The sequence below is a fragment of the Gekko japonicus genome, unplaced genomic scaffold, assembly GCF_001447785.1.
Source record: "Gekko japonicus isolate JY-2015 unplaced genomic scaffold, Gekko_japonicus_V1.1 scaffold920, whole genome shotgun sequence".
Lineage (NCBI taxonomy): Eukaryota > Metazoa > Chordata > Lepidosauria > Squamata > Gekkonidae > Gekko > Gekko japonicus.
The window spans coordinates 604945-630501 of NW_015164698.1; the positions used below are offsets into that span (position 1 = coordinate 604945).

At 48.1% G+C, this 25557-nt stretch overlaps 1 protein-coding gene across 1 annotated transcript in view; it reads left to right on the forward strand.

Annotated features, from left to right (window-relative positions):
* Nucleotides 1-25557, forward strand: part of LAMC3 (laminin subunit gamma 3) — a 109020-nt gene that overhangs the window by 24029 nt on the left and 59434 nt on the right. The window contains exons 2-8 of the mRNA XM_015409480.1: nt 5973-6277; nt 10386-10516; nt 17109-17275; nt 19707-19895; nt 21448-21565; nt 21914-22012; nt 22740-22876. Coding sequence (XP_015264966.1) covers nt 5973-6277; nt 10386-10516; nt 17109-17275; nt 19707-19895; nt 21448-21565; nt 21914-22012; nt 22740-22876 — 1146 coding nt within the window. The remainder of the gene's footprint in view (nt 1-5972; nt 6278-10385; nt 10517-17108; nt 17276-19706; nt 19896-21447; nt 21566-21913; nt 22013-22739; nt 22877-25557) is intronic.

Sequence of the window (25557 nt, forward strand, 5' to 3'; positions counted from 1 at the left end):
CCAAGCTGGTTGCTGGTGTCTCAAAATGGGACCACATCCAGCCTGTGCTCAAAGCGCTGCACTGGCTGCCTATAGCATACCGGATTCGCTTCAAAGTGCTGGTGCTTACCTTTAAAGCCCTACATGGCCAGGGTCCGGCATACCTGAGGGACCGCCTTGCCCCACACAGGTCCCAAAGAGCACTTCGGTCGGGGTCGCAACATCATCTTGCGACCCCGGGCCCTAAAGAGGCCAGGCTGGCTGCCACAAGGGCCAGGTCCTTTTCGGTGGTGGCTCCTATCTGGTGGAATGAGCTCCCAGAGGAGATCAGGGATTAAATAATTAAATAAATAAATAAATAAATAATAAACACGCTCACCATTTCCCTGCCCTTGAATGGCATGAGAAGGAGTGCAGCCTTGGCTGATTTCTAGGACGTAGTTTTCAGCTTCAGAACTGGAGGCACGGTGTGCGGGGGGGAGGAGGGCACGGGAAAGCAGAGACACCCCTCCTGTTGCTCCACGGGGAGACAAAGCGGGTCTAAATTTCTTCTGCACTTGGAGACAGAGCACCAGGACTGACCCTTTGAATGTCTCTTCCGTGCTGACAGAGGCAACATCAGAGGAGGCTCCTGTGAAAGCCTCACAGGGAACAAAGCTGGATGGGACTCTCCTTGGCAATTGCAAAAGAGAGTGCCTGGGGGAGGTGCGGGGCTGCGGTGGGGGGGAAGCAAAAGAAGCCTCAGACGCAGTGAGGCAGAGTCGCTGCTGGGAGCTGGTGGAGCGTGGCTCTTTGAATGCTGGGAGTGAGGAAGCGACAACTGTTGGCCTTGGTCTTCACAATGAGTGGAGCAGGGCTTTGTTGTGGCTGGCGAGGGAGGGGCAGGGCAGGGGGGTTCATTGGCAGGCCAGCGTGGCGTTCTTCTTAAGGTGGAGCTCTAGGCAACCGCCTAACTCATCTATATGGACGCACCGGCCCTGCTCATCATGCCCCTAAGTTTATTCAAGTCTGCAGTACTGAAATCTAGCATACACGTGTGGCTATGAACTTCCTTGGTCGCCCGCAGAAAAAGAAATTCTAGCAGGACAAGGTCCCGCCCCCCCCCATCTTCACCCCATCTACGATCTCTTACCTGTTGGTTAATATTAAGATGAGTATGTCTGATCCCCTCGTAGGTTCCTCCACCATTTGATGAAGGAAGTTGTCATCCAGACAGATAAGGAAGTTGCGTGACTGTGGACGCTTTGCAGAGTTTGTCTCCCAGCACACATCAGGGGAGTTGAAGTCACCTATAACTACCAGGTCATGTTGTTTGGATCCCCTGTCAAGCTGTTCAGGGAGGGCAGCGTCCACCTCCTCATCCTGGTCAGGAGGTCTGTAGCAGACTCCAACCACAATACTGTTTGTCCTTCCTTTCCTTATCCTCACCCAGGTACTTTCCACTGGGCTGTCACCCTCCTCCTGCCGTATTTCCTGACAACAAACCCTCTCTTCACATACAGCGCCACTCCGCCCCCTCTTTGACCCTTTCGGTTTTTCTTGAACAACTTGTATCCATCCACTACTACATTCCAGTCCTAGGAATCATCCCACCAAGCTTCTGTAATGTTTACTAAATCATATCCCTCTGCATTAGAAGTTCAAACTCTTCCTTCTTATTGTCCAAGCTCTGAGCACTGGTACATAGACACCTGGAGCCCCACACCTTTGGCTCCATTAGACCCGGCCCTCCCAGGTGGGCCTCTGTTGTTTGCTGTCCTTCATTTAAATCCCTATGTTGGTCATCTTCTTCCCCTTGTGGTGTCAATTTAAAGCCCTCCAGGTTTCTGGCAAACACATTCTTCCCTGACCTTGACAGGTGAAGTCCATCATGTGCTAGTAGGTTGTTGTCCAGAAAACCTAGCCCGTGGTCCCAGAATCCAAATTGCTCCTGCCGGCACCACCAATGCAGCCAGTAGGTAACCTCCATTATCGTCTGTTCCCATCATATTCCCCTTCCTATGACAGGAAGGATTGAAGAGAATACCACCTGTGCTCCCATTCCCTTCAGCTTCCTCGCAAGAGCTTCATAGTTCGCCTTAATGTTTTTACGGCCGTGTCGTTAGTTCCCACATGGACCATCACAAATAGGTAATGCTCTGTAGGTTTGATGAGTTTAGGGATCCTCTCTGCAGGGCCAGCCCGAGGGGTTTGTGCGCCCTAGGTGAGGCCGTCTCGTGGCGCCCCCCTCAGATGCCAACCTCCCGGTGGGGCCTGGAGACCTCCCAGCTGGCCGCCTTGGGGGGGGGGAGAGTGACGCCCAGAGAGAGTGCCTGCTGCCCTGGGCCTGGCCTGCAGGAGGAGAAGGGAGGAGGGGCCAGCAGGCAGGCAGGAGCGCACGCCGCCCCCCACCCAGCCCAGCCGGTCGCCTCTGTGCATGCTCCCTATTCCCCACCACCACCTGTAGGAGCCCTGCCTCTGGGAAAGGCCTGGTGTCTTCCCGGGCCCCTTTCAGCGTTCCCCCCTTCCCCCACGGCCGGGAGGAGAAAAGGAAGCGAGCGGGCCTCCAGGAGAGCGGTTGAAACTCGCCCGGCCTCCTGTCTAGCTGACAGGGACAACAACTCTCTTTGACGTTATTATTTCCTAAGCAGCCAACACAGGGCTGCCAAATCCCCCCGGGGAACGGAAAATCCCCCGCCCCAGAGGCCCGTTCCCAGATGCCGGGAGATCGGGCCCCGGGGAGAACCCTGCCCCGGCGTGCGCATCACAGGGCAGTGATGTCATGACGCCGGGCACGCTGGGGGCGGGGCCACGGCCATACAAGGGAAAACTCTATGGTTACAGTTCTGACAAGCATAGTCCATCTTGTCCTCAGGGAGGGACAAACATGGCACACTCCTCGCAGGTGACTGGAAATGGTCTGTGAGCATTCATCATTACTTCCCCAAATGGATTCTTTCACCTAGGAATACCTTGGTGTGCTGATGTACCCTGAAATTTAGACAACTGACCAAATGGCTACCTGAGCCAAAAGGGGAAACAAGCACAACAATGTACAATTCTTTAAACTTCTTATGGGGTCTCCAGGCCCGATCCCCAGGCTAAGAGCCACAGGGCAAGAGCCCTTGAGCTCGAACCTCTGACAAGGAGGAGCCTAATATAATTAAAGGCTCACCCAACAGAGGGCAGGGCCAGCAGTCAGCCCCAGGCAAAACTGCTAAAAGCTGCGATCAGTGACACCCAGGCAAAAGAGACAAACAGAAACCACACTTCTTCAAACAAGCACCACTCTCCAACAGGCTATACACAACCACACAATCTCAAACATTGTCCTCCCACACAGTAACCTCAGCTACTACTCCTCAGCAGTTAACAAAAGACAAATAATAAAACACTCACCACTCCAGCAGCAGCTCTCTCTCCTGCCTCTTCTCAGAGCCCAGCTGAATGAATGTTTCTAAACTGAGGACAGGATGCTGTTAGGCACAGGGCACAGGGCAGAACTCACGAAGAAGAAGAAGAAGAAGAAGAAGAAGAAGAAGAAGAAGAAGAAGAAGAAGAAGAAGAAGAAGAAGAAGAAGAAGAAGAAGAGAGGAGGAGGAGAAGAGAGGAGGAGGAGAAGGAGGAGGAGAAGATTGGATTGGACTTTCATGAGTCAGAGGGCCCATTTCATTAGATGTGTTTAACTGGCTGTCCAAAGCAGTTATACAGCATTTTATCTGTATTAAGAGTTTAAGTGATGGGGGGGGGTGAAGATGAGAAAAAAGGAGAAGCCAGTGGAGAACATGAACCAGTCAAAGGGTACCATATTTGCAGAAAAGGAAGACAACCCTGAATGTAAGATGACCTCCCCCTACCATGTTACACATACTAAAAAAAATTTTAGTGGACATAACTGTAATTTGATTCCAGTTGCACCTTAGGGACCAACAAAATCTTATTCTGGGTATAAGCTTTCGTGTGCACATAGTGGACACAAAAACTTATACCCAGAATAAAACTTTGTTGGTCTTAAAGGTGCCACTGGACTCAAACTTTGTTCTGCTGCTTCAGACCAACATGGCTGCCCCCTTGAAAATAAGTGTAATTTGTATGCAAATGATCAAGCTGGGTAGCTTTGTTAGTCTGTCAGTAGCTGTAGAAAAGGGTAGAAGTCCAGTAGCACCTTAAAGACTAACAAAATTTGTAGTAGGGTTTTCAGTAGGAGCTTTTGTGCATCACTGCTCACATCTTGACACTTGAAGTATCTGAAGAAGAGAGCTGTGACTCACAAAAACCCATACCCTGCCACAAATTTTGTTAGTCTTTAAGGTGATACTTGAACCTTTTGTAAATCTTTAAGATGCTACTGAGCTCTTGCACTTTTCTATTGTATGTGAGTATAAAACAATCCCAGTTTTTATAACATGCCTTGACAGAGGACGATGACAACTAGTCTTTCATTGTAGTAAATGCAGTCCTCAGCCCATTTAGAATGGGTGAGATCTGCAACCCAACTGTTCATAGAAAGACAGGGCAGAATTAACATAAAACCTAATTATGGAAAATAATGCATGAGATTTGTTGGGCAAATTCATTTGGGGCAGTTCAGGAAGCATATAAAGATACAGCTGGATGGATTAACATTTGTAATGTTGGTTAATTATCAGTAATGCTGAGCAATTAACACCATTTGAAAGTGAGTAAATTGTTCATGCCAGTGGGGGTTGGGGTGGCATGGGGAATAATATACTTCTTGCTGGTTTCTGATTCAGTAATTTTGCATTGGCTTCCCCACCACCACCACCACCATGTCCTTTGGAAGAAGAGGGAGCTATGGGGCACATTCCCTTGGAAGGAGGTTTGGGAGAATCGGCAGCTGGACTTCACCTCACTCCAGCCTGACACGGCTGCCTCCAGTGTAGTGTCAGAAAAGGCTGCCTGTCAGATTTTGTATCATGGAAGCGTTCTCTGCTAGTAAAATTTTGTCACAAAATCTGACATTTTCTGACATAACACCAGCCATTTCAGCAGCCTCTGTGGCTGGGGAGGTCCTTAGTCCAGGGTGCCGGCTCCAGCCTGCCCAAAGTGCCTCACTCGCTGCCTTTTTCCTTCAGTATGCCTGGCTCCAATTTGAGGCACAGTTCACTGTTTTTGTCCTGTCAGGGAGAGAGCAGTTAAAATCCCTGATACTCCTCCCTGTTACTTGTGGTGCCAGAAGGAGAGATAGCTCACCTCCCAGGGCCTCAACTTCTGGCACCACTTTTGAGTTGGCCCCATAAATTGAACAAATAAATAAATAAGAAATAAGAAATAAATCTCACTGGTAAGCAACATGGTGGACCAGTCAGGTGTATCAGACTTAACAAGCCCTCTTGCTGGCCATGGAGATGCCGCTCTCTCTGTTCTTGTGCTTTGAGTAAAAGTTGTGCTGCAGATGTTAGGAAGGGCCTGGAACTGCTTTTTCAAGGCATCTGTTGGACATGGCGGCTGCAGCATCTGGCACCCTGCTACAGAGCTGAACCCAAGGTCAACACTGTGCCACCAGTGGCTCATAAAGATATGTGTGGAGAAGTGGGAGTAACAGGCTAGTAACATATGGGGAATTTGTTTGGGTGGACTGTACTGTCTTCTGGAAAACAGTAAGTTTTGCTATTTGTATGTGGGCTGGAATTCTCTAAAACATTACCGGGGGGGGGGGGGCATCAAGTCAAAACTGACTTCTGGCAACTCTATAAGGTTTTCAAGGCAAGAAATGTTAAGAGGGGGTTTGCCATTGTTGGGCTCCACATCATGACCCTAGTATTTCTTGGAGGTCTCCCATCCAGAGACTAGCCAGGATAGACCCTGCTTAGCTTCCAAGATCTGATGAGATCAGGCAAGCCTGGGTTATCCAGGTCAGGGCCTCTAACAAATAAATGCTTCAAATACTTGAATCTTAATCAGTTAACTGACCAGCTTCCTTGACCTTTCAAATGCCAGCCCTTGTTTCATGTTGGCAGATCTCTCTGATCCTCTGTCTTTTCCTTCTTTAGGAAAATCCTATGAAATTACCTATGTGAGGCTGAAGTTCCACACCAGCCGCCCAGAAAGCTTTGCCATATACAAGCGGAGTTGGTCCGAGGGACCCTGGATCCCATATCAGTACTATAGTGCCTCTTGCAAAAAGACCTATGGGAAACCAGAAGGCCAATTTTTGCGACCCGGAGAAGATGAGCAAGTGGCCTTCTGCACAGCAGAATTCAGCGATATCTCTCCACTGAACGGGGGCAATGTGGCCTTCTCCACCTTGGAAGGACGGCCAAGTGCCTACAGCTTTGACCAGAGCCCCATTCTCCAGGTACAGGTTTTGGGATGGTTGGATCTTTCCTTGGAAGATTGTGACCCAGCCTGGGTGTGAACCACATGACCTTTGTACAGAATTACCCAGTGGGAGGGTCAGGGCTCCTAGCTTTCCTTCCAAGTTATAAGGCTTTGCCTCTGTGTCTCCCACAGCCCAGTGCCTGGTCACCACGGGGACAATTTACTTCCTTGCATGCTCCTGGAGGAATATCCACTTGCCAACTGCCTGCCTTTATCCTGGTGCTCCTTTTAAAATAGTGTGTCCAAGATGGTGGAGGTCTATGTGATACAGAGAACTGCTCCCATCATCAAGAGTTATTAAATATTTATTAAAAATAAAATGTTTACAAGCATACTTTTAGCGCAGCACCAGACTGAGCAAGGGATTTCAAAAGAAATGGATAAAATGCAAATCCTCTGTCCCTCTTTCTATACATGCCCTATCAGATGTTGGAAAATAGGATAGGGTCTTTAGTTTAGTAGTTCTATATCCCTACAGAGTGACCATTACCTTGAAGCTTGCTCTAGCTCTCTAGGCGAGCACATGGTCAAAATGGCTGCCTCCCCCACACCTCAGCTTAGACATCTCCCTCCTCTGATGGACCCAGCATGAAAGAGCCCCCCTCCCTGCTGCAAGGAATTTTTTATCATATCTGTTTCTCTTCCCACTGACCCAGTCACACCAGGTCACAGAGGCCTTTCCTGGAGATCTCCAAGAATCTCTTTCCTGAAGGCTTTCTAACATTCTGTTCCTCCACTTCTCTGTTCCCTGCTTGAGGAAGGGCAAGAGCTTGACCCACCTTCTAGATCTATTAGCATTTGTATGAAGGTATGCTGAGGTATGTCTGGGAAATAATTGAACTGACTTCTCCCTTTCTCTGCCCAGAGGAAAAAAACTGTTTAAAAACACACAAAGTGGAGGTTTTCCTCATCTCAAACTTCCCAAGAAAAAATGCATTTCTTCACAGATGTGGTTGGGGTGGTAGCTGGAGGTATGTAGATATGTTTGCTGATCTTTCAGTTTCCAGTATAATGTGGTATTTATGTGTCCCTCATGTATCCATACTGTGATGTCCATGAAGTTCATTTCTTGTGTAGAGTAATTCATTGTTACATTGATGGTGGGGTGGAAGTTGTTTAAAGCCTGGTGAGATCTTTTGAGGGCTTCTTTGCCATGGGTCCAGACAATGAAAATGGCATCAATGAATCTCAAAGGAGAGGTGCCAATTGGTAGGAGTTCAGAAAATGCTGTAGATCGGCAATGAAAATGTTGGGATACTGTGGAGCCATAGACTGTGGAGTCCATGGCTGTGCCATTAATTTGGAGGTATAAGTTCTCACCAAACCCAAAGTTAGTTGTGGGTGAGAAGAAACATGCAGAGTTCAGTAGCAAGATCTGCTATCGTGTTGTGAGCGATGATGTTTCTAATGGCTTGTAGTCCATCCTCATGGGGGATGTTGGTGTACAGAGACTGTTGAGACTGTTGGTGGCTAGAATGCTGTTTTCTGGGAGATGGTCAATGGAATACACTTTCGTCAGGAAGACTGTGGTATCACAGACATAGTTTGGGGGTATTAATAACGTATGGTCTCAGGATGGAGTCCATGTATCCTGATACTCCTTCAGAGATGGTGCCTATGCTCAAGACAATGGGACGTCCAGGGTTGCCAGGTTTGTGTATCTTTGGCAGGAGACAGAAAGTGCCCAGTTAAGATTCTTGGGGTATATTCATATAAATTTGTTCCTATATGTGTGTTGGTAATTTCTTCATGGTTCTGTTGAGTTCTCACTGGTATTCCTGTGTGGGGTCTGAGGATAGTGGACTTTAGAAACTGGTGTTTGAGAGCTGCCACTCCACTTCTTGTGTATAGTTTGTCTTGTCCATTATGACAATGGCTCCTCCCTGGTCAGCTTGTTTTGTTTTAATATCTGGATTGTTTTTCAGGCCTCTTATGGCATTCTTCTCTGTGTGCTTGAGACTGGACCCTGAGTGGTGTTTTTTGTTGATTATTCCAGCTTGGGCCCGGCGGTGCAAGTAATCTATATAGAGGTCTAATGTGGTGTTGTGACCTTCAGGGAGAGTCCCCCTGAAGTTCTTCTTTCTGTAGGGTTGAGTGGGAGCTAATAGGTCACTTTTATGCTGTTCATTGATGGAAGGGTGAGGAGGTGGCTGTTCGGCAGTAGATTGTTAATAAATTTTATTTTACATTTTTAAGGGGATACAGAAAGAAAAAAGGAATAGGGAAAAAAAGCATACGGAATATAACTACCAAAACCATAATGCAAGGGCAATTTGACAGATATTGAGGACATTCCTCTATCAGAAGACATGGGTATATAAACAAAGTATATGGCATAATAGTTAAATATATAACATGATATATATGTAGGATTGCCAGGTCCCTACCTGCCGCTGGTGAGTGGACAGAGCTTCTTTGATAGGATCTTGTGATGTGTGCACGTAGCGTGCATGCTGCAATGACCTCACCCAGAAGTGACATCATCGCACGAGGCATGTCACCAGGGGGACACTATAACATTCAGCCAGAAACTCTATGGTACCATAGAGCTTTTAGGCCGAGTGCTAGAGTATCCCACCAGTGACGTGCCCAGCGTGACGTGCCCAGCGTCGCCGTGATCCCAGCACTTTAGGAGTGAGTTTTTCCCTGCCGGCCGGATTCAGGCTGGCGGATTGGGGGGCCCTAAAGCAGGCAACCCCCCCCCCCCCCAGGGAAATGGCAAGCCTATCTATATGGTGTAATGGCATTAGAATATAGCTTAAAAATATGTATGACATGGTAACAGCAGTAGATTTTTGAAGCTGTGAAGAGACTGTCTGTCCAAAAGTGCTCTCTTCTGTGGTGCAGTGAAAGTATTCCTTTAAAAGCAGATGGTGGGGAAAGGCCTCCAGTCTCCATAGAGCTGTATTGTCTGTGTGGGTTTAGTGGGGACAGGGTGATAATCCTCTTGAAAAGACAGATTCCTCTGCTAAACTGAGAGTATGCTGGGAAAGGTTAACAATAATATCGCTGGTAGGGTTGTTGTCGTGAGCTGTGGCTTGTGAAAGGCTGGGAAGTTTTTCGTCCTCCTGCTTTTGTAGAGACGTCAGTTGCATATCATTCGCAGATGCCCCCTCATCTCCTGCTGTGAAATTCCCCTGAAAAAGGTCTGAGTCGTAGAAAGGAGAAGTTACATCAGATTGGGGGGGGGGGGTCTGAGTTGAAATGGTGGGGCTACAGAATGGGAGACCAGGCCTAGTTCCAACATTGCTCCACCTACCCAGGGAGCCTATTGGCTCCCCCTGGAATAGCTGCAAGTGCTTCCAGGTCACGACTTGGTCTTGGCCCAGGGAACAACCTGCTTCTGTCTCCAAGGGTCTCCAAGTGTTCCCCATCTTTTACTATCACTTCTTGGGGTCCTATATGCTTGCCTTCCCAGCTCTGGTAAGCCCCCCTACAATAAATGCCCAGTATCTTCTCCTGGGTTGCAGTCCCATTCTGCCAGAACTTGTACCCCCAGCTCCTCTGCATTCCTAGCTCTATCTCCTGATCTGTAGGGCACCATCTCTTAGCACTCAAGGCTCCCCCAATACTTTGGATCTAAAGATGAATTCACGCATTATGAAATCGAACTCGTGGCACCATAAGGACTTTCTGTTTTATCAGTTGTGCCCCCCTTGTGCTCCACTGGGCATTCGTTTCCTAGCCACGTGGGGGCCTGATTCAGTGCGGGTCAGTGACATGCCGAGAAGAGAGGTTGGCACCTTCCTCTTGCCCTGTTTTCCCAACCAGAAATGGTCCTAGGGAGTGGAAATATGTTCTGCTGGGGGAAGCTTATGTGTTAAATTTACCCAAGTTTGGAGAGATTGGCAGGGGAGAGGCTGAAGTCTGTTCTCCCTCCGTGCCAGGCTGAATCAGACAAGCATGTGCCTGGAAACAGCATTCCCATTAGGAAACACTCAGCACACCTCTGAGAGAAAGATGTCTGGCAGTGTCAAGGACTTTGTAATATATGAATCCTCTCTGAGCCTCAGGAGAACTGCAAGCCCTTGTGAAATGTCATTTTTATCCTAGCTCTTATCAACACTGCGCTTCTAACTTCACAGGAGTGGGTGACGGGCACAGACTTGCTTATCTCTTTGGACCGGCTCAATACCTTTGGGGATGACATCTTCAGGGATCCCAAAGTGCTGCAGTCCTACTATTATGCCATCTCAGATTTTTCTGTAGGGGGCAGGTAAGGCAACAGAATGAAGGTGTGCTAAAAGATGGTTTGGGAGGTGGTTGCTTTGACCTGGGGAATGAGCGAGGAGATCCTGGCTCTTGTCAGAGAAGAAAGAGAAGTTACACAGAATACAAAATGGCTGCTGAAAATGACTGCTGATAACGTCTAAGTAGAACCTAACTGTAATGTGATGTCACAATATTTTGCATTTCCGTACCCCACACTCCATATCATTGGCCATTGCAGGTTTAGGGGGAAGGACAGGAGAACATGGTAGTTTGTTATAGCAGTTCATCACTCCTAGACTTTAGGCATGGAAGAGCTAAACATATGTCAGGAATGGCCTCATTTTTAATATGAGCTTGATCCACACATGGTTGAATATCTCACCTGTAATCATTCACCCCCTGCATTTTCCTTTCTGGACAGGAGAATTCAGGAGGTGAATGGTTACAATTGCAGTATATCCAGCAGCATGGCTCCTACCACAGTTTGCCTATAATTGTCTTTTGTGGTGGTGGTGATTGTTACCCAAACTGGACCCAAAGAAGGGGAATAATGCAGGACCTTGTAAGTTTGTTTATATCAGGGTGGACCTTGGTGGGGATACCCCAAAATAAAATTATGAAGAGAGTGAGAGTGATTATATTGTGGGGAGGGCGGGGTATAAATGTGATAAATAAATAAATAGTTTTATTGTATACAAAATAAAATAAAAAGAATAAAGATGTAAAGAATAGGCACCTGAGGAATCATAGAATGTTAGAGTTGGAAGGGACCTTGTCATCTAGTCCAACCCCCTGCACTCTGCAGGACTACTTCCCTAAGTAACCACAAACACACCAACAAGATGGCACACTTATAAAGGTAGGAGGGAGGAAACTGGGACCTGAAATCCTGAGCTAGTGGTCTGAAGAGCTTGAGGGGCAAACACAGCTGGGTCCACAGAGCAGAGCGAGGAGTGAGCTAAGCAAGGAGTGCAGCAGGGGTCCTCGGCAGGAAACCAGAGCTCTGACCAGCAGAGATCTGGACCAGGGATCTGAGAAACCATTGGCTATGGCATTGGTCCTTCTCTTATGAACAGAAGATCTCCAAGGTGGTTGGGATTTGGGCCATCATGGCTTTGGGTTGGGTCAAGATAAAAAGTTTGAATCTCACTGTCTGGTTTAAAGTTAACTGCTGTCAAACTTTGGCAGGAAAAAGTAGGGAAAATACCTTGATTAGGCTATTGTGAGCCCAACCTACATGGGCCCAAACAGCCTGGGTGAGGCCACATGATTAACATACTTTAATTAGGTTGATTAATTAGCCAGATCTGCATTGACAGAAAAGTTTGGGTGAGTCAAGAGAGCTCCTGATACAGGATGGAACATAAATTAATGAGTACCCTTCTTGACTGAGTGAAAAAGGGGAAAAGAGGAACCAGGTGTTGGTTAATGAAATAGCAACTTCCTTGGGCTGGGCAGACACCTCTGTGATATTTTCTGATGTCTCCAGTAGTCCTTTTGTTACTGAAAATAATATGCCACTGAGTTGGAGGAGATTTCCTTTAATCAGTTTCTAATTCAGAACACTCTTCCCTGGGATTTTCCAGTGTCATGGCTGTAGCCAGGTGCCTTTATAAGACTCCTCAAGTTTCAGATCCCCTTGGCACTTAGGCTATAAAAGGCTATTAAAACAGCTAAGTCCAAAATAAGAGGGGGACCACACTAATCAAGGGGGTCTCAGGCAGAGGAGGGGGTGGGGTCCTCACAGTGATGATAAAAATAGTAAGTATTTATATAGAACTTTAGAGCACTTATGTAGATCCTTCACAGTCATTGTCTGAGTAATCCAACAGACTTCTTGTATGTAAGAGAAAAGGGGAGGTCTTTTCCAAGATGGCAGCTTGGTCAGTAGTACTTTTTGTGAAAAAACATCTCCTCCCACCTCAGTTAGTCAAGACAGGAGCACACTGGAGCCAGAGAAAGGAATAAATGGCACAGTAGGGAAGCTGGAAGACCCTCCTCCCCCTCACAGCCCAGTAGAGCAACAGAAGACTTTCAAGATTGCTAGATAAACAATCAATCAATCAATCAGTTTTTCAAACATTATAGCCTTACTCTGGAAAATTCTAAAATGGTTAAATAAATGATGCCAGGGGAGTATTTGAAGAAGAAGGCTATATTCAGACATCACAACTAACCTTTGGTTTGTTAGTGACAAGAAAGGGCCTGTTGTTTTCTCATGTTCCCTCCCTCCCTCCCTCCCTCATGTGTGAAGTCAGGAACAAAGACTAGTAGGTTTAAGAAATCTTCAATGCAACCTAGGGTTGCCAACCTCCAGGTAGCACCTGGAGATCTCCCACTGTTACAATTGATCTGCAGCTGACCAAGATCAGTTCCTCTGGAGAAAATGGCTGCTTTGAAGGGTGGAGGCCCCTCCCCTCCCTAAACCCCACCCTCCCTAGGCTCCACCTCTCAAATAGCCAGGTTTTTCGCCACCCAGAGCTGTTAACCCAAACACAGTTCCTTGCAGTATCCTAATTCAGGCCTTTTAACAAATTGAGTTTGTTTTTTACCCACAAAACTGGAATTCCAAACTGGAATTAAACCACAGTTCAGAAAACTGTTCTGTGGTCAAGAAATAAACTCCAGTTTATTGAAGTGCACACATTTGGATGACAACAAATTACGTTTAGACTGAAGATTCCTAGATCTTGAAAGATATCCATGTTTGTATATACCCTTTTTTTAAAGAGGGCAGTCTTATATTCAGCCCATTTTACAACCAACTCTGCCAGATTGTTTGAGGCTGCATAGTTTGCTGTAGTAACACTGCCAACTTCAGTCACACCATGGGCCAGAAGTTAGAGACCAGATGGTCTGTTTTTGCCAAAGATCCTGCTTATGAGCTGAAGCAAGTCATGCAGACATGATGCTGGATACTTTTGGCTTCCAAACCAGTAATTTTGGGCTATGACTCACTGTCTGACATTGCTTTAGGGTTTTAAATTACTTTTATTCTTAGCCACCTGGAACTTTTTAAACAAGGTGGGGTTGTAATTGCTAGATAAATAAGCAAACAAGCTTTCTCTGGGGATGGGGGTGAAGGGGCAGGTGTTTCCCATTTGCCCAGACCCCCTTACTTCCTCTGCTCTGCTCTCCCCATTGCAGATTTTGGTTTTCCCAATTTAAGCCACAGCGTTGAAACAAAACGCCAGCCCAGCAGAAGAGGAAGCGAGGGTGACTTTACACACAACCGGGACCACACTGGTTTTATCTGTCCTGGGCAGCTGGGATGTGTTATCTTGTGAGCAGACCACCCGTAGAGGCAATGACTTAGCCCCAGCTGACATATATAATGGTGTCAGCAGATTAGTGGTCAGGGCTAGGCCTGAGCAAGGAAGGGGAAAGAAATGCACTGCAACTTGGTTTCTGTAGTGATACTCTTCCGCATGGCTTATTGTTTGTTCCTCTCCAGAACAGCACTACATTTTATTGGTCTCAGGAGGGGCAGGATGTGGGGACTTTTAAAGGGCAGAATGTTACAGCTTCAAAGATATGAGATATTATGGCACTCTTCTGGCTGAGCCAGAACACTGGTCCAGTTAGCTCAGTATTTCACTGACAGCAGAGCCAAACTAGACATTCAAGGTCAAGGTCAAGGTTCCCTTGCTCGAAAGCCAGTCGAATCCGACTCTAGGGTTGTGGTGCTCATCTCCGTTTCAAAGCTGAAGAGCCAGCGCTGTCCGAAGATGTTTCCGTGGCCATGTGGCCAGCATGACTAAACACCAAGGCACACGGAACGCTGTTACCTTCCCACTGAAGTGGTCCCTATTTATCTACTTGCAATTTCTTGCTTTCGAACTGCTAGGTTGGCAGGAGCTGGAACTAGAGATGGGAGCTCACTCCATCATGCGGCACCTGGCAGTCACATGGAAGAACCAGGGAACTTACTAGAAAGCTCTCCGTTGCACTATTTAGCTCCAGGTGCATTTAGTGCTACAGGGGGGGGGGGCGTCTGGCTTCCCTACTGTGCTGTTTTTGCCTGTGGAAATGGCCTGGAGGGGCGGTTTCCCCTTTTTCTGACTCTATGTATCCTAGGAAGGATATGCGGAGCCAGAGAAAGGAGTAAATGGCACAGTAGGGAAGCTGGAAGACCCTTCTCCCCCTCACAGCCCAATAGAGCAACAGAAGACTTTCAAGGTAAATTTTCCACTTCTGGGACGGCAAGTTGGGTCAGATACTCGTGTTCCGATTTTTGTCACACATCACTTCTAGTTTGGCTCTCAGCCCTCTTCCTTGAGGTCCTTGGAATTAGAGATGGTTGAGACTTAATCTGGGACATTCTGCCTAGCAAAGCATGTGCTCTTCCACCTAAATATGGCTCATGCTCATAATTAAGGCACATACAGCCTTACACACTGAGTCAAAGAATGGGTCAATCTTGATTGGATGGGCTTTGATCCATGGAAGTTGGCCCCGCGGCCACAACTTGTTAGTGCCTTCAAGACTAGAATCATAGAATTGGAAGGGACCGCCAGGGTCATCTAGTCCAACCCCTGCACAATGCAGGAAATTCACAACTATGAATCCCCCAACCTCCAGTGACTCCTGTTCCATGGCTAAAAGATGGCAAAAAAGCCTCCAGGATCCCTGGCCAAACTGGCCTGGAGAAAATTGCTTCCTGACCCCAAAGTGGCGACTGGTATTTCCCTGGGTATGTAAGAAAGGGCCATGAGAACTAAGCACTGATGCAACCTTTCCTACCCTCCCTCTCATGATCTGCCTAAGTTCACAGAATCAGCATTGCTGTCAGATGGCCATTCAGCCTCTTCTCAAAAACCTCCAAAGAAGGAAAGCCTACCACCTCCCAAAGAAGCCCGTTCTACTGAGGAACCACTCTTCTTCCTAATGGTTGGTTCTAGTCCGACCTTTTGGGGCAACAGAAAACAACTCCACACCATCCTCTATATGGCAGCCCTTCAAGTACTTGAAGATGGTTATCATATCACCTCTCAGTCATCTAAACATACCCAGCTCCTTCAACCTTTCCTCATAGGACTTGGTCTCCAGACCCCTCGCCATCTTCGTTGCCTTCCTCTGGACACTTTCCATCTTGTCTAGAGCCTTCTTAAATTGTGGTGCCCCAAACTGAACACAATACTCTAAGTGATGTCTAACCAGAGCAGAGTAAAGCGATTACCATCACTTTGAATGATCTGGCCTCTATACATCTGTTGATACAGCCTAAAATTGTATTTTGCCTGTTTTAGGTACCACATCACTTTTTGGTTTTGCTGTAATAGGGTAATGTGGTTATCACTCTGCAATTCAATAATATGAGTTGTTATACACCATCTCTATGAGTTTTTGCTTGCATTTTGGTTTAGACCTACTTGTTTCCCCTCAGTTTAAAATACATCAGTGGACCATGGGGATGCTATATCACTAGAAGTGAGCAGTGACTCATGAAAGCTCCTCCCCTGCCACATATTTTGTTAGTCTTTAAGGTTGTCATGACCCCAGAGGGGTCTTTGGGTTTCGCCGCCACCACCCTGGACTTTAGGGTCCCTCGGGAGTCCCAGGGTATCTCCCAAGCCCTTACTAACCGAGTGTTACAGGCGTTAATGACCCAGGCGGACACCAACCAAATCACACAGAACAGGGTTTATTAGGAAAATTGGGCAAGGTGCGTCAACTGGATAACAGGGGGGAAGGTCAAATGAAAATAAACTAACGCAACTGCCTTACTTGGCTTTTCCTATCAGGCCCCAGCCTGCCTAACTCACTCAGGCTCCTCCTTCTCCCAGCCCGGCCTGTCTCTCACGAGACCCAGCCGCAGGGAGGCAAAGGACTGAGGGCTTCTCCCCTTCTCGCTCAGAGACTCCAGCTACCATCAACCAGCAGCCAACAACTGCCTTAAACTGTCTTCCTCCAGACTTTGTTCCCAACAGATTCAAACGGTCTCCCTTAGAATCTTTCCTGACTCTCCCAATGCCTTCTGGGAGTTGTAGGCCTAGCCGCCTCCTACTGCCACCCAGGCCTCTTAAACTGGCTAGGCCGTACTGGCACAGGCCAGATTATGACAAAGGTACTTGAGGACTTTTGCTCTTTTCTACTACACAAGACTACAGTCAGCCTGTGGCTTATTTCAAACATAACACAAAGTCTTGACTGGTTTTCTCAGTGGTTAGTTTGTGAAATCAAGTTTTAGTTCATAGGTTATCATTTAGATCCTGTTTTGCCTCAACAAATTCTGGTATTATCGTCTTCTCTCTTTCCTCATTTTCTCCCACAGAGGCCGAGTTGCTATCCTGGCCTGCAGAGCAGTTTGGAGACCGTGATGTTTGCAACAAACACTGCATGAGAACATAGCTAAGCTACATAGTGGATAATAGACAAACTTGAATCCATAGTTGCAGATTCTGGTTTGATATATTCTAAATAACCATAGTTAGTGGAGTTCCCTTGTTCAAATGAACATGCTAAATATTGTTAGTTTAGTTGAGCCATGGTTTGATATATGCCAGCTGAGCCTATTGGTGCTTTACAGAATGTCTGAAAGGGGGGGGAGCCCCAATATTAAAAGGGTTTCTCTCCCCTGCTCGTGTCCCTTGTAGGTGCAAGTGTAATGGTCACGCTAGCAAATGCATTCCAAATGAAGAAGATGAGCTGGTTTGTCTCTGTGAGCACAACACCACGGGGGTGGACTGTGAATCATGCCAGCCCTTCTACCAGGACCGTCCATGGGCACGGGGCACGGCTGAGTCTGCCAACGAGTGTCTCCGTGAGTAATATGTTGACATCTGTCCCTGGTGAAGGGATTGGGTACAGTCAGGGATGCAGAGGTCATTTCGGGGGGGAACGCGGGGGAGGCAGGAGAAGAGGGAGGGTAAGTTGCTTCCTCCCTGCCTCTCCCCACCCCTGCCTGCCTGGGGCCAGGGAGGGCCTTCGCGGGGCTTCTTTGCACTCCCGCCAGCCTTGCAGGTCCACCGCCGGGCCCTTCATGGGGCTCGGCAGTGGAGCTGCAAGGCCGGCAGCGGCGGCCGGGACCATTGGGGGCGGGGTGTGTGGCCTTATGACACACTTCCGGTGATGTCAGGGTGTGTGGCCTTATGACACACTTCCGGTGATGTCAGGGGGTGTGGCATATGCTAATGAGTTATGCTAATGAGTTCCCCTAGCTCTTTTTCTATGAAACGACCCCTGCAGGGATGTATTTATCAGCAGAAAAGCTAGCAGTGCTGTCAGAAGCTCTAAAACGGGTCCCCAATGTGGGCACCAAGCAGTGTTTCTTCTAAGCTGAGTTCGTGTGAGCTAGCTCACAGTTTTTGAGCCTCCAGCTCACACGTTTCTGTCTTACCTCAGGAAGGATGGCTCCAGAGCGAACTAATTGAGGCAGTAGCCAAATCGCTCACTCACAACTTTAATGTCAGTAGCTCACCAAGTAGAATTTTTGCTCACAAGACTCCACAGCTTAGAGGGAGCATTGGCACCAGGGCACTCGCCAGCACTTTTCCTAGTGCCCGCCAAGTGTTTTCAGAAAGTGGGCAGGGCTAGACGGGGCTTCTGCCCAGCAGGGATCCTGTTTGGCTGTTGGAGATCCAATGGACTGTACCAATTTTTTAAAATGTTGCTTTGGTAGCAGCTGCCACCACAACACAAGCATCTTCATCACATGGCTGAAGGTGTGTATGCGGGAAGATATTTTAAAACAATATATTCATTTTAAACAGAGCTTCTGCCTGAGACATTGAAGAGTTCCTGTTAGAGCTATGCACGCCCTCAGTCCCAGACATTTTGCAACTGACTCCGCCTCCCCTAGCAGCCGTTGTGTAGCTGACTCCGCCTCCAGTGTCGGCCATTTTGTGATTGAACCCACTGCCCTGTGTCAGAATTCCCAAAATAGAATAAATAAATATGACCACAGGCTGGAAAAGGCTGGAGACCCCTGCTCTAAATGTTCCCAGAACGGTTTTTGTCCTCTGCTCTCAGAAACTTCTGAAGGGAGGAGAGGGCTGCTGGGTAGTGAAAAGAAGTACAAGAGACACATCTGAGACTAATGATTTACAAGATCCAGGCAGGTTTAGAACATGTACAGAAAGCAAGCACTTCTCTGGGTCTCAATTTGAGTCCCCACTCCTCCTGAGTACCCCAGACAAATTGTAGCAAAAGTGAAAAGCTATGAAGAAGAAGAGGAAGAGGAAGAAGAAGAGGAAGAGGAGGAGGAGGAGGAGATTGGATTTATACCCCGCCCTTCACTACCCAAAGGTGTCTCAGAGCGGCTTACAAACTCCTTTCCCTTCCCCTCCCCACAACAGACACCCTGTGAGGTAAAAGAAGAAAAAGAGATTGGATTTATACCCCGCCCTTCACTACCCAAAGGTGTCTCAGAGCGGTTTACAAACTCCTTTCCCTCCCCCTCCCCACAGCAGACACCCTGTGAGGTAAAAGAAGAAGAGATTGGATTTATACCCCGCCCTTCACTACCCAAAGGTGTCTCAGAGCGGTTTACAAACTCCTTTCCCTTCCCCTCCCCTCCCCACAGCAGACACCCTGTGAGCTTGCGCAAGGTCATCCACCCAGGTGCAAGTGGAGGAGTGGGGAATCAAACCCGGTTCTCCCAGATTGCAGTCCGCGCACTTAAGCACGACACCAAATTGGCTCTCATTTGCTGAGTCCCAGCTTTGAACTTACTTAGGGTTGCCAACTACAGGTTGGAAAATTCCTGGAGATTTGGGGTGGAGCCTGAGGAGGGCGGGGTTTGAGGAGGGGAGCCGCCTCAGTATAGTGCCGCAGGGTCCGCTCTCCAAAGCAGTCGTTTCCTCCGGGGAAACTGATCTCTGTCATCTGGAGATCAATTGTAATTATGGTTGCCAGCTCTGGGCTGGGAAATACCTGGAGATTTTGTGTGGGGGGGGGAGCCTGGGGAGGGCGGGGTTTGGAGAGGGGAAAGTCTGATGCAGGGCAGAGTGCCATAGAGTCCGCCTTCCAAACCAGCCAGTTTCTCCATGGCAGCTGGAGATCTTGTAATCTTGGGAGCTCTCCAGGCCCTACCTAGATGTTGGCAAACATAACATTAGAGACTGAAACTGAATGACAGAGGCAGCACTTGGTTTTTTAAAAAAGGTGCCGGGGCTCAGGCCTGCGTGATAATAACCCCTCCAGTGGCTGGCTCTTGCCTTCTCTGAGCTGCCACCATGACACTTTCTACCCAGCATGCAACTGCAGTGGCAGGTCGGAGGAGTGCTTTTACGACTGGGAGCTGTACCGGCGCACCGGGCATGGTGGCCATTGCCAGAATTGCCAGGATCACACGGACGGGTCACACTGTGAACGCTGCCGCCAGAACTTCTACCGCTGGGACATCCGGATGGCGTGTCAGCCCTGCAACTGTAACCCAGCAGGTACACAGAGGTCAGAGAGGGGAGGGAAGGAAGGGCCAGGTGGCCGTTCCAGACCTGATCCCACCAGTGGTATTGCGTGGGGGTTAAAAACGAATAAACGCTAGGATTGTATCCATGAGTCCTTGTTTACAGTGAAATCCCCCCAAGGAGTACTCAGTGTCAGGAAAACATGTTTCAGATTTGGATGAATGTGGACGGAGCTTCCAAAAGTGAGGGGACTGAATAGAGTCATTGGATGCAAGGTTAACACAGTAATACACTACGGATATGAGGCTCAAACTGAAGGGCCCAGCCTGGAGTTAGCTACTTTATACCTACCAGCTCAGTCTGATTGGACCCTTCAATCAGCTGGCCCCAGCTGCTCTCATTGGCTCCCTCCAGGCAGCGTGCAAGGGACACTAGGCCGGCGGCTCTCTCTGCAGAGTGAGGTTTTGAGGCCTCAGGTGCTGGCTCTGAGCCCTAGGGCACCTGATATGAGAACCCCAAACCCAACCAGAGGATACTCTAGAAGGTCCGTGACCTGCACCTTTCTGGACTTTGTCCTGCTGTCGCCTTATAATAACCCTTGGCCTCCTGGATTTTTCTTGTCCACACAGGAGAGTTCAGTTGTGAAAGAGTGCTAAAGCACAACGATTGTGCGATATCAAAAGAAGTGTGGATGGCAGCCTTTCATAGGTCACTGCTGTGAGCAGCGGTTCATTCATAAGGACATAAAAAGAGCCCTGCTGGATCAGACCAGTGGTCCATCTAAGCCAGCATCCTGTCTCACACAGTGGCCTGGAGGGCATAGAAGCGAAGGCCTTCCTCTAATGCTGCCTCCTTGCCCTGGTGTTCAAAGGTTTGCCACTTCTGAATATGGAGGTTCTCTTTAGTCGCCATGGCAAGTAGCTGTCAGGCTCCTTAGACAGGTCACACCACATACCAAGGCTTCTTGTGAAGATAAGTGTTTTATTGGTAGTCCATTACTAAAGAACGAGTATGCAGCTTGTGTCAGGAATGGCCTGCAGTATGATGGCCACTGAGTATATTTTGCGCGCGTGGGCTGAAGCTAGCAAGCAAGCAAGCAGTTGAGAACGTAAGCCATTAAGGTTTCCAGGCCGGCTAATTTGCAGCTGGAAGAAATAACAAGGTCAGGCCAGAGATAGCAGCCCTCATCCAGACAGGGATGAGCTGGGAACGAAAGAGGAGGAGGTGCACTCCTCCACATTCCAACTCTATGACAGGGCTACCTGACAGTAGCCAGTGATGGACCTCTCCTCCATGAGTCTGGCTGAAGCCACACTCATGACCATCATTGCATCCACTGGTCCCCTTCGTTGGAGCCCTACCAGCCTGCCATCCAGCCCCTTCTCTGAGCCCATAAGCTGGGACCCCCATGGGATTTTCTGGGCCCCCTCACTTCTACACCAGTTTGGTGTAGTGGTTAAGTGGGTGGACTCTAATCTGGGAGAACCGGGTTTGATTCCCCACTCCTCCACTTGCACCTGCGGATGTGACCTTCTCTTCTTCTTCTTCTTCTTCTCCGTCTGCCTAGCAGCCTTCTTCTTCCCAGGCTCCTTAAGTCTCCAGTGTGACAGTTCAGGGGCGTGCCAGTGCAAAGCAACTGTGACTGGCTGGAAATGCGAGCGCTGCAGGAAGGGGTTTCACTCCCTCAGTGAAGGCGGCTGCAGGTGAGAAGGAAGGAACCGCCACCCCCAGGGACAATTGTGGGGAGGGGTTCTGCAAGGAGGAGGGGGTCAGGGTCTTGGTGTTCAGGCCATGTTCAGCTCCAGGTATTCAGAGGGGTGGTGGTCTTTGGGCAAAGCAGCCTCAAAGGGGCCCCCTTAACATGTGCACAACTCAAAGCTTCTCTCACACACTTGCCAACTACCAAAGGTGCCATGCACAAAGGGAGAATGGGTATGGTGTGCAAAAAATGCCCAGCCACCTGAACCTCAGGAACTACCTTTCTGGAGCACAGAGTATGACAAGATAACCACAGCCGGTCAATTGGCTTCATTCTGTTTCCTCTTTTGCAGACCTTGTGCCTGTGATGCAGCCGGCAGCATAGGGACATGTGACCCGAACACGGGGCACTGCACCTGTAAGGAGAAAGTAGAAGGATACCTGTGCAACAGGTGAGTTAGCCCCGAGCAAATGCGTGTGCAAATGCTTCAGGTACAATAAAGGGTGAAGACAGAGGCCTTTGGGACTTGAGGAGGCGGAGCAGGTGAACCTCCCCCAGGCCCTCCCTAATTTCTGTGTGCCGATAGATTTAAGAACGGCTGATGGATCTAATGGCCATGACTGTCAGCAGACCCAAAGCTGTCTCTGTCCAAAAGGCAGGCCTGAAGCCAGATTGAAAAGGGGCATGCATGATTGACCTCTCCCCCCCCCCCAGCATGGGCCATCTGCCCCTGTTGCCCCATGACTAATACTGCTTTGGTTTATGCCTATTCATCACAAGCCAGGTCTGAATTGAGGGACTGTGTGGCTGTTATTGACAACTGGCCGGGGGCAGGGGGGGGGATGTAAGGGATCTGATCTCCCACCCATCTAGTTTGGCCTTAGACAGCAAACCTGGGCGAGGGAGTAATGATTGTTGCAAGTCTGGGATAGTATCTATTTTCTTACATGCTTATTAAGTAAAGTATGTGGTGCTGGATGCAGATAATAGGGATGTGGTATTCTCAGAATACAGACTGCTGAGGAGGATATCAGTCTTCAGTGTCAAGCAAGTTTCTAGTCCTTATGGGTGCCCAGCACTGATGTTCCCTGCTCTGGGTCATTCTGAAGAGAATGGATTATAAATCTGAACCAAAGAATGGTCGCTGACCCTCTGGCACATGCTTTCTCTTTGTCCAGGTGCCAGCCTGGGAACTTCAACCTTCAGCCCCACAACCCTGCTGGGTGCACCAGCTGCTTCTGTTTTGGGCATTCAAGGGCGTGCACAGTAGCTCCTGGGTACGAAGTTTACAACATCGTCTCTGACTTCAGCCAAGGTAATTAGGAAATGTTTTTCTCTAGGTATTACCTACACAACAAACTTGTGTTCGATATATGCCAGTCTAACAGTCATGGCTTCCAATTAGGAATCCTGGGAATTGTTTTGGGGAGGAGATATTGAAGATTAGAGCTCCCTAGACCCTACTTCTGGAAGTGCAGTTAGCAGAAGACCCCAGAAAGAGGAAGCCTGTACAAGCATGAAGCCAGATGGTAGTGAAGGGCATCATTCTTATGTCAATGAAAAATAGCAAAAATGCAAACATGTGCAAGGTGACTTAAGGTGAAAGCCCCTTCTGCTAAAAAACAAAAACAAAAACACCCAGTCTTATTATGGCCTCGTTCATTATCTGGAGAATGGAATTACAGAATGAATTACAGAAGATGGTCATCCCCAATCTAAAGCTAGCCTAACAATGCTAGGATGCCCCCCCCCCCCCGTTATCCAAAATTCTCCTCAGATGATGGAGTTCCAAATATCCCAGCCTTCTTTTCAAAATGAAATCAATGCACTGGGAATTCTAAATTGTCCCATTTCCCTCCTCAAAATTTTGCACAGAGCAATGTGCGTGAGCAGTTGGGCACTGTCCTTCAGTTCACAGGCATTGCCCCTTCCTTGGTATTAAAATGTGCACATGCATATTGTAGGGATGGGCTTGAACCTAAAAAATCTGGTTTGGCCCCCACACGAACCAAGCCAGTTCGGTGAGTTTGGTTCCCCCCTTCTCCCAGGAAGGGTTAAATGGCTGGCAGCCGTTCAACCCATCCATTTGGCTGGTTTAACCCATCCATTTTGCTACTGTCAGCAAAACTGACAGGTTTATGGCTCACAGCCATTTAAACCTAACAGCTGACATGTGGACCCATCCCGCTGTTAGGTTTAAATGTCTGGTAGACATTTTACCGGTGGGTTTCACCTTCCCCCGTTTTGAAATAAAACCCTCTGGTGAAATGACTCGCAGCCATTTAAATCTAACAACAGGGTGGTTCCACCCATCAGCTGTTAGGTTGAAATGGTCTCAGATAGCTGAACTGGAGAAAAGTCTAGTAAATTTTTGGCAGAAAGGCGCCTTCCCCAAACATTAGTTCGGGGGCTCCGAACCGGCCCAAGTTCATGCTGAATTTTTGCTTGTGAGTCAGTTCACGCCCATCCCTAGCATACTGATCAAACATTGCAAAAAAGCAATCAGGATGTGATTAAATGTTCAGCTCTTCCAAGAGTCATTTTGTATGGCATTTTAACAATGCAGAGGTGCGCACATGCGCACTAGTAAAAAACTGCAGAAAATGAGATGCAATCAAATGTACAACCACAACAAGATTGCTTTTTTGCAATATTTTACCAGTTGTTGCACATGCACACTGGTAATGGAGGGAGGGAAGATGCAAATGAATTTAAACAAGAAGAGGAAGGAGAGAATCACATGCAGTGCCCTTACCGTCTAGGAGGCTGGGCTAGATAAGAACATAAAAGATGTTACCATAAAACATCTGAAAACAGTTCATTAAAAACAATACAGTACTAAAGTGCTAGCAGTGTTCTTTTGACACCATAAAGATGGTGGTATCACATGAATACAAACCATAAATTGTCTAAATGTTCAGCTCGCTGATCTTCTCAGATATAATCGGCGGGACAGGCTGTCAGTAGCAAACCAAGGGCCAGGCTCTACAGGTTTCCGTTGTTATTGATAATGGTGGCAGCTCCTAGTTGAGGGTCTGGTGGAAGAGCTCCGTCTTGCAGGCCCTGCAGAACTGTAAAAGGTCTTGTGGGGCCCTGATCTCTTCCAGGAGCTCATTCCACCATTGTGGAGCTGCCACCGAGAAAGCCCTGGCCCTTCAAAACAAACCAGCCGTTCATTGTGACACAAAGGCCTGACACCACCTCCCGTTCCTCCTGAGGCTTCACTTAGCTTGGTTCCCTCCCTGGGCAAAGGCCTCTTTCCAAGCTGAGCTTTGATGGAGAAAGCTGGCGCTTTGCTCAGCTCTGGACAGTTGGACTCCACAGGAATTTGGTGAAGCCAAAGCAAACAGGGAGCCCCATCTTTTGTGAAGCAGCACCCTCTGCTGACAGCCCAGGAAACGCCAGTCATACAACCTCCCAAAATGCGAAGAGGCAAGGAGGGAAGCCCCAAGTTGCAACTGACCTTTAGTGACCCCCACCAGTTTTCAAAGCAAGGAAGGTTCAGAGGTGGTTTGGCATTGCCTGCCTCGGCTAGCAACTGGGACTTCCCTCCAAGTACTAATTTAGGCTGTCCCTGCTGAGCTTGGGAGATCTAACAAGATGGGGCAACCCTGGGCCACCCAGGTTGGGGCCAGTCCTGATTAGTCCCTGGTTCACAGGGCAGTGCTAAGCAGAGTTATGCTGTCCTAAGCCTGTCGATTTAAAAGGCTGTAACTCTGCTACACCATCAGTGCTGCAATTTATTGACAGTATCATAATTTGACTTTGGCATGACGTTACTGAGCTATGGCTTCTTTTTTTAAAAGGAGATGGTGTGAAACACCGTCCTATTAAAATCTACCCTGATTGTATTTAAAATAGAATTTGAATTGCCACATTAATTTTAATGTGCTCCCAGAGTTTATATTGGATCTGGCCTTTATACTTTATCATTGCCTAGGATGTTAACTCCAGATGGTTTCTGGCTGGCCACTTAATGGCAAAATTTTAGAACAT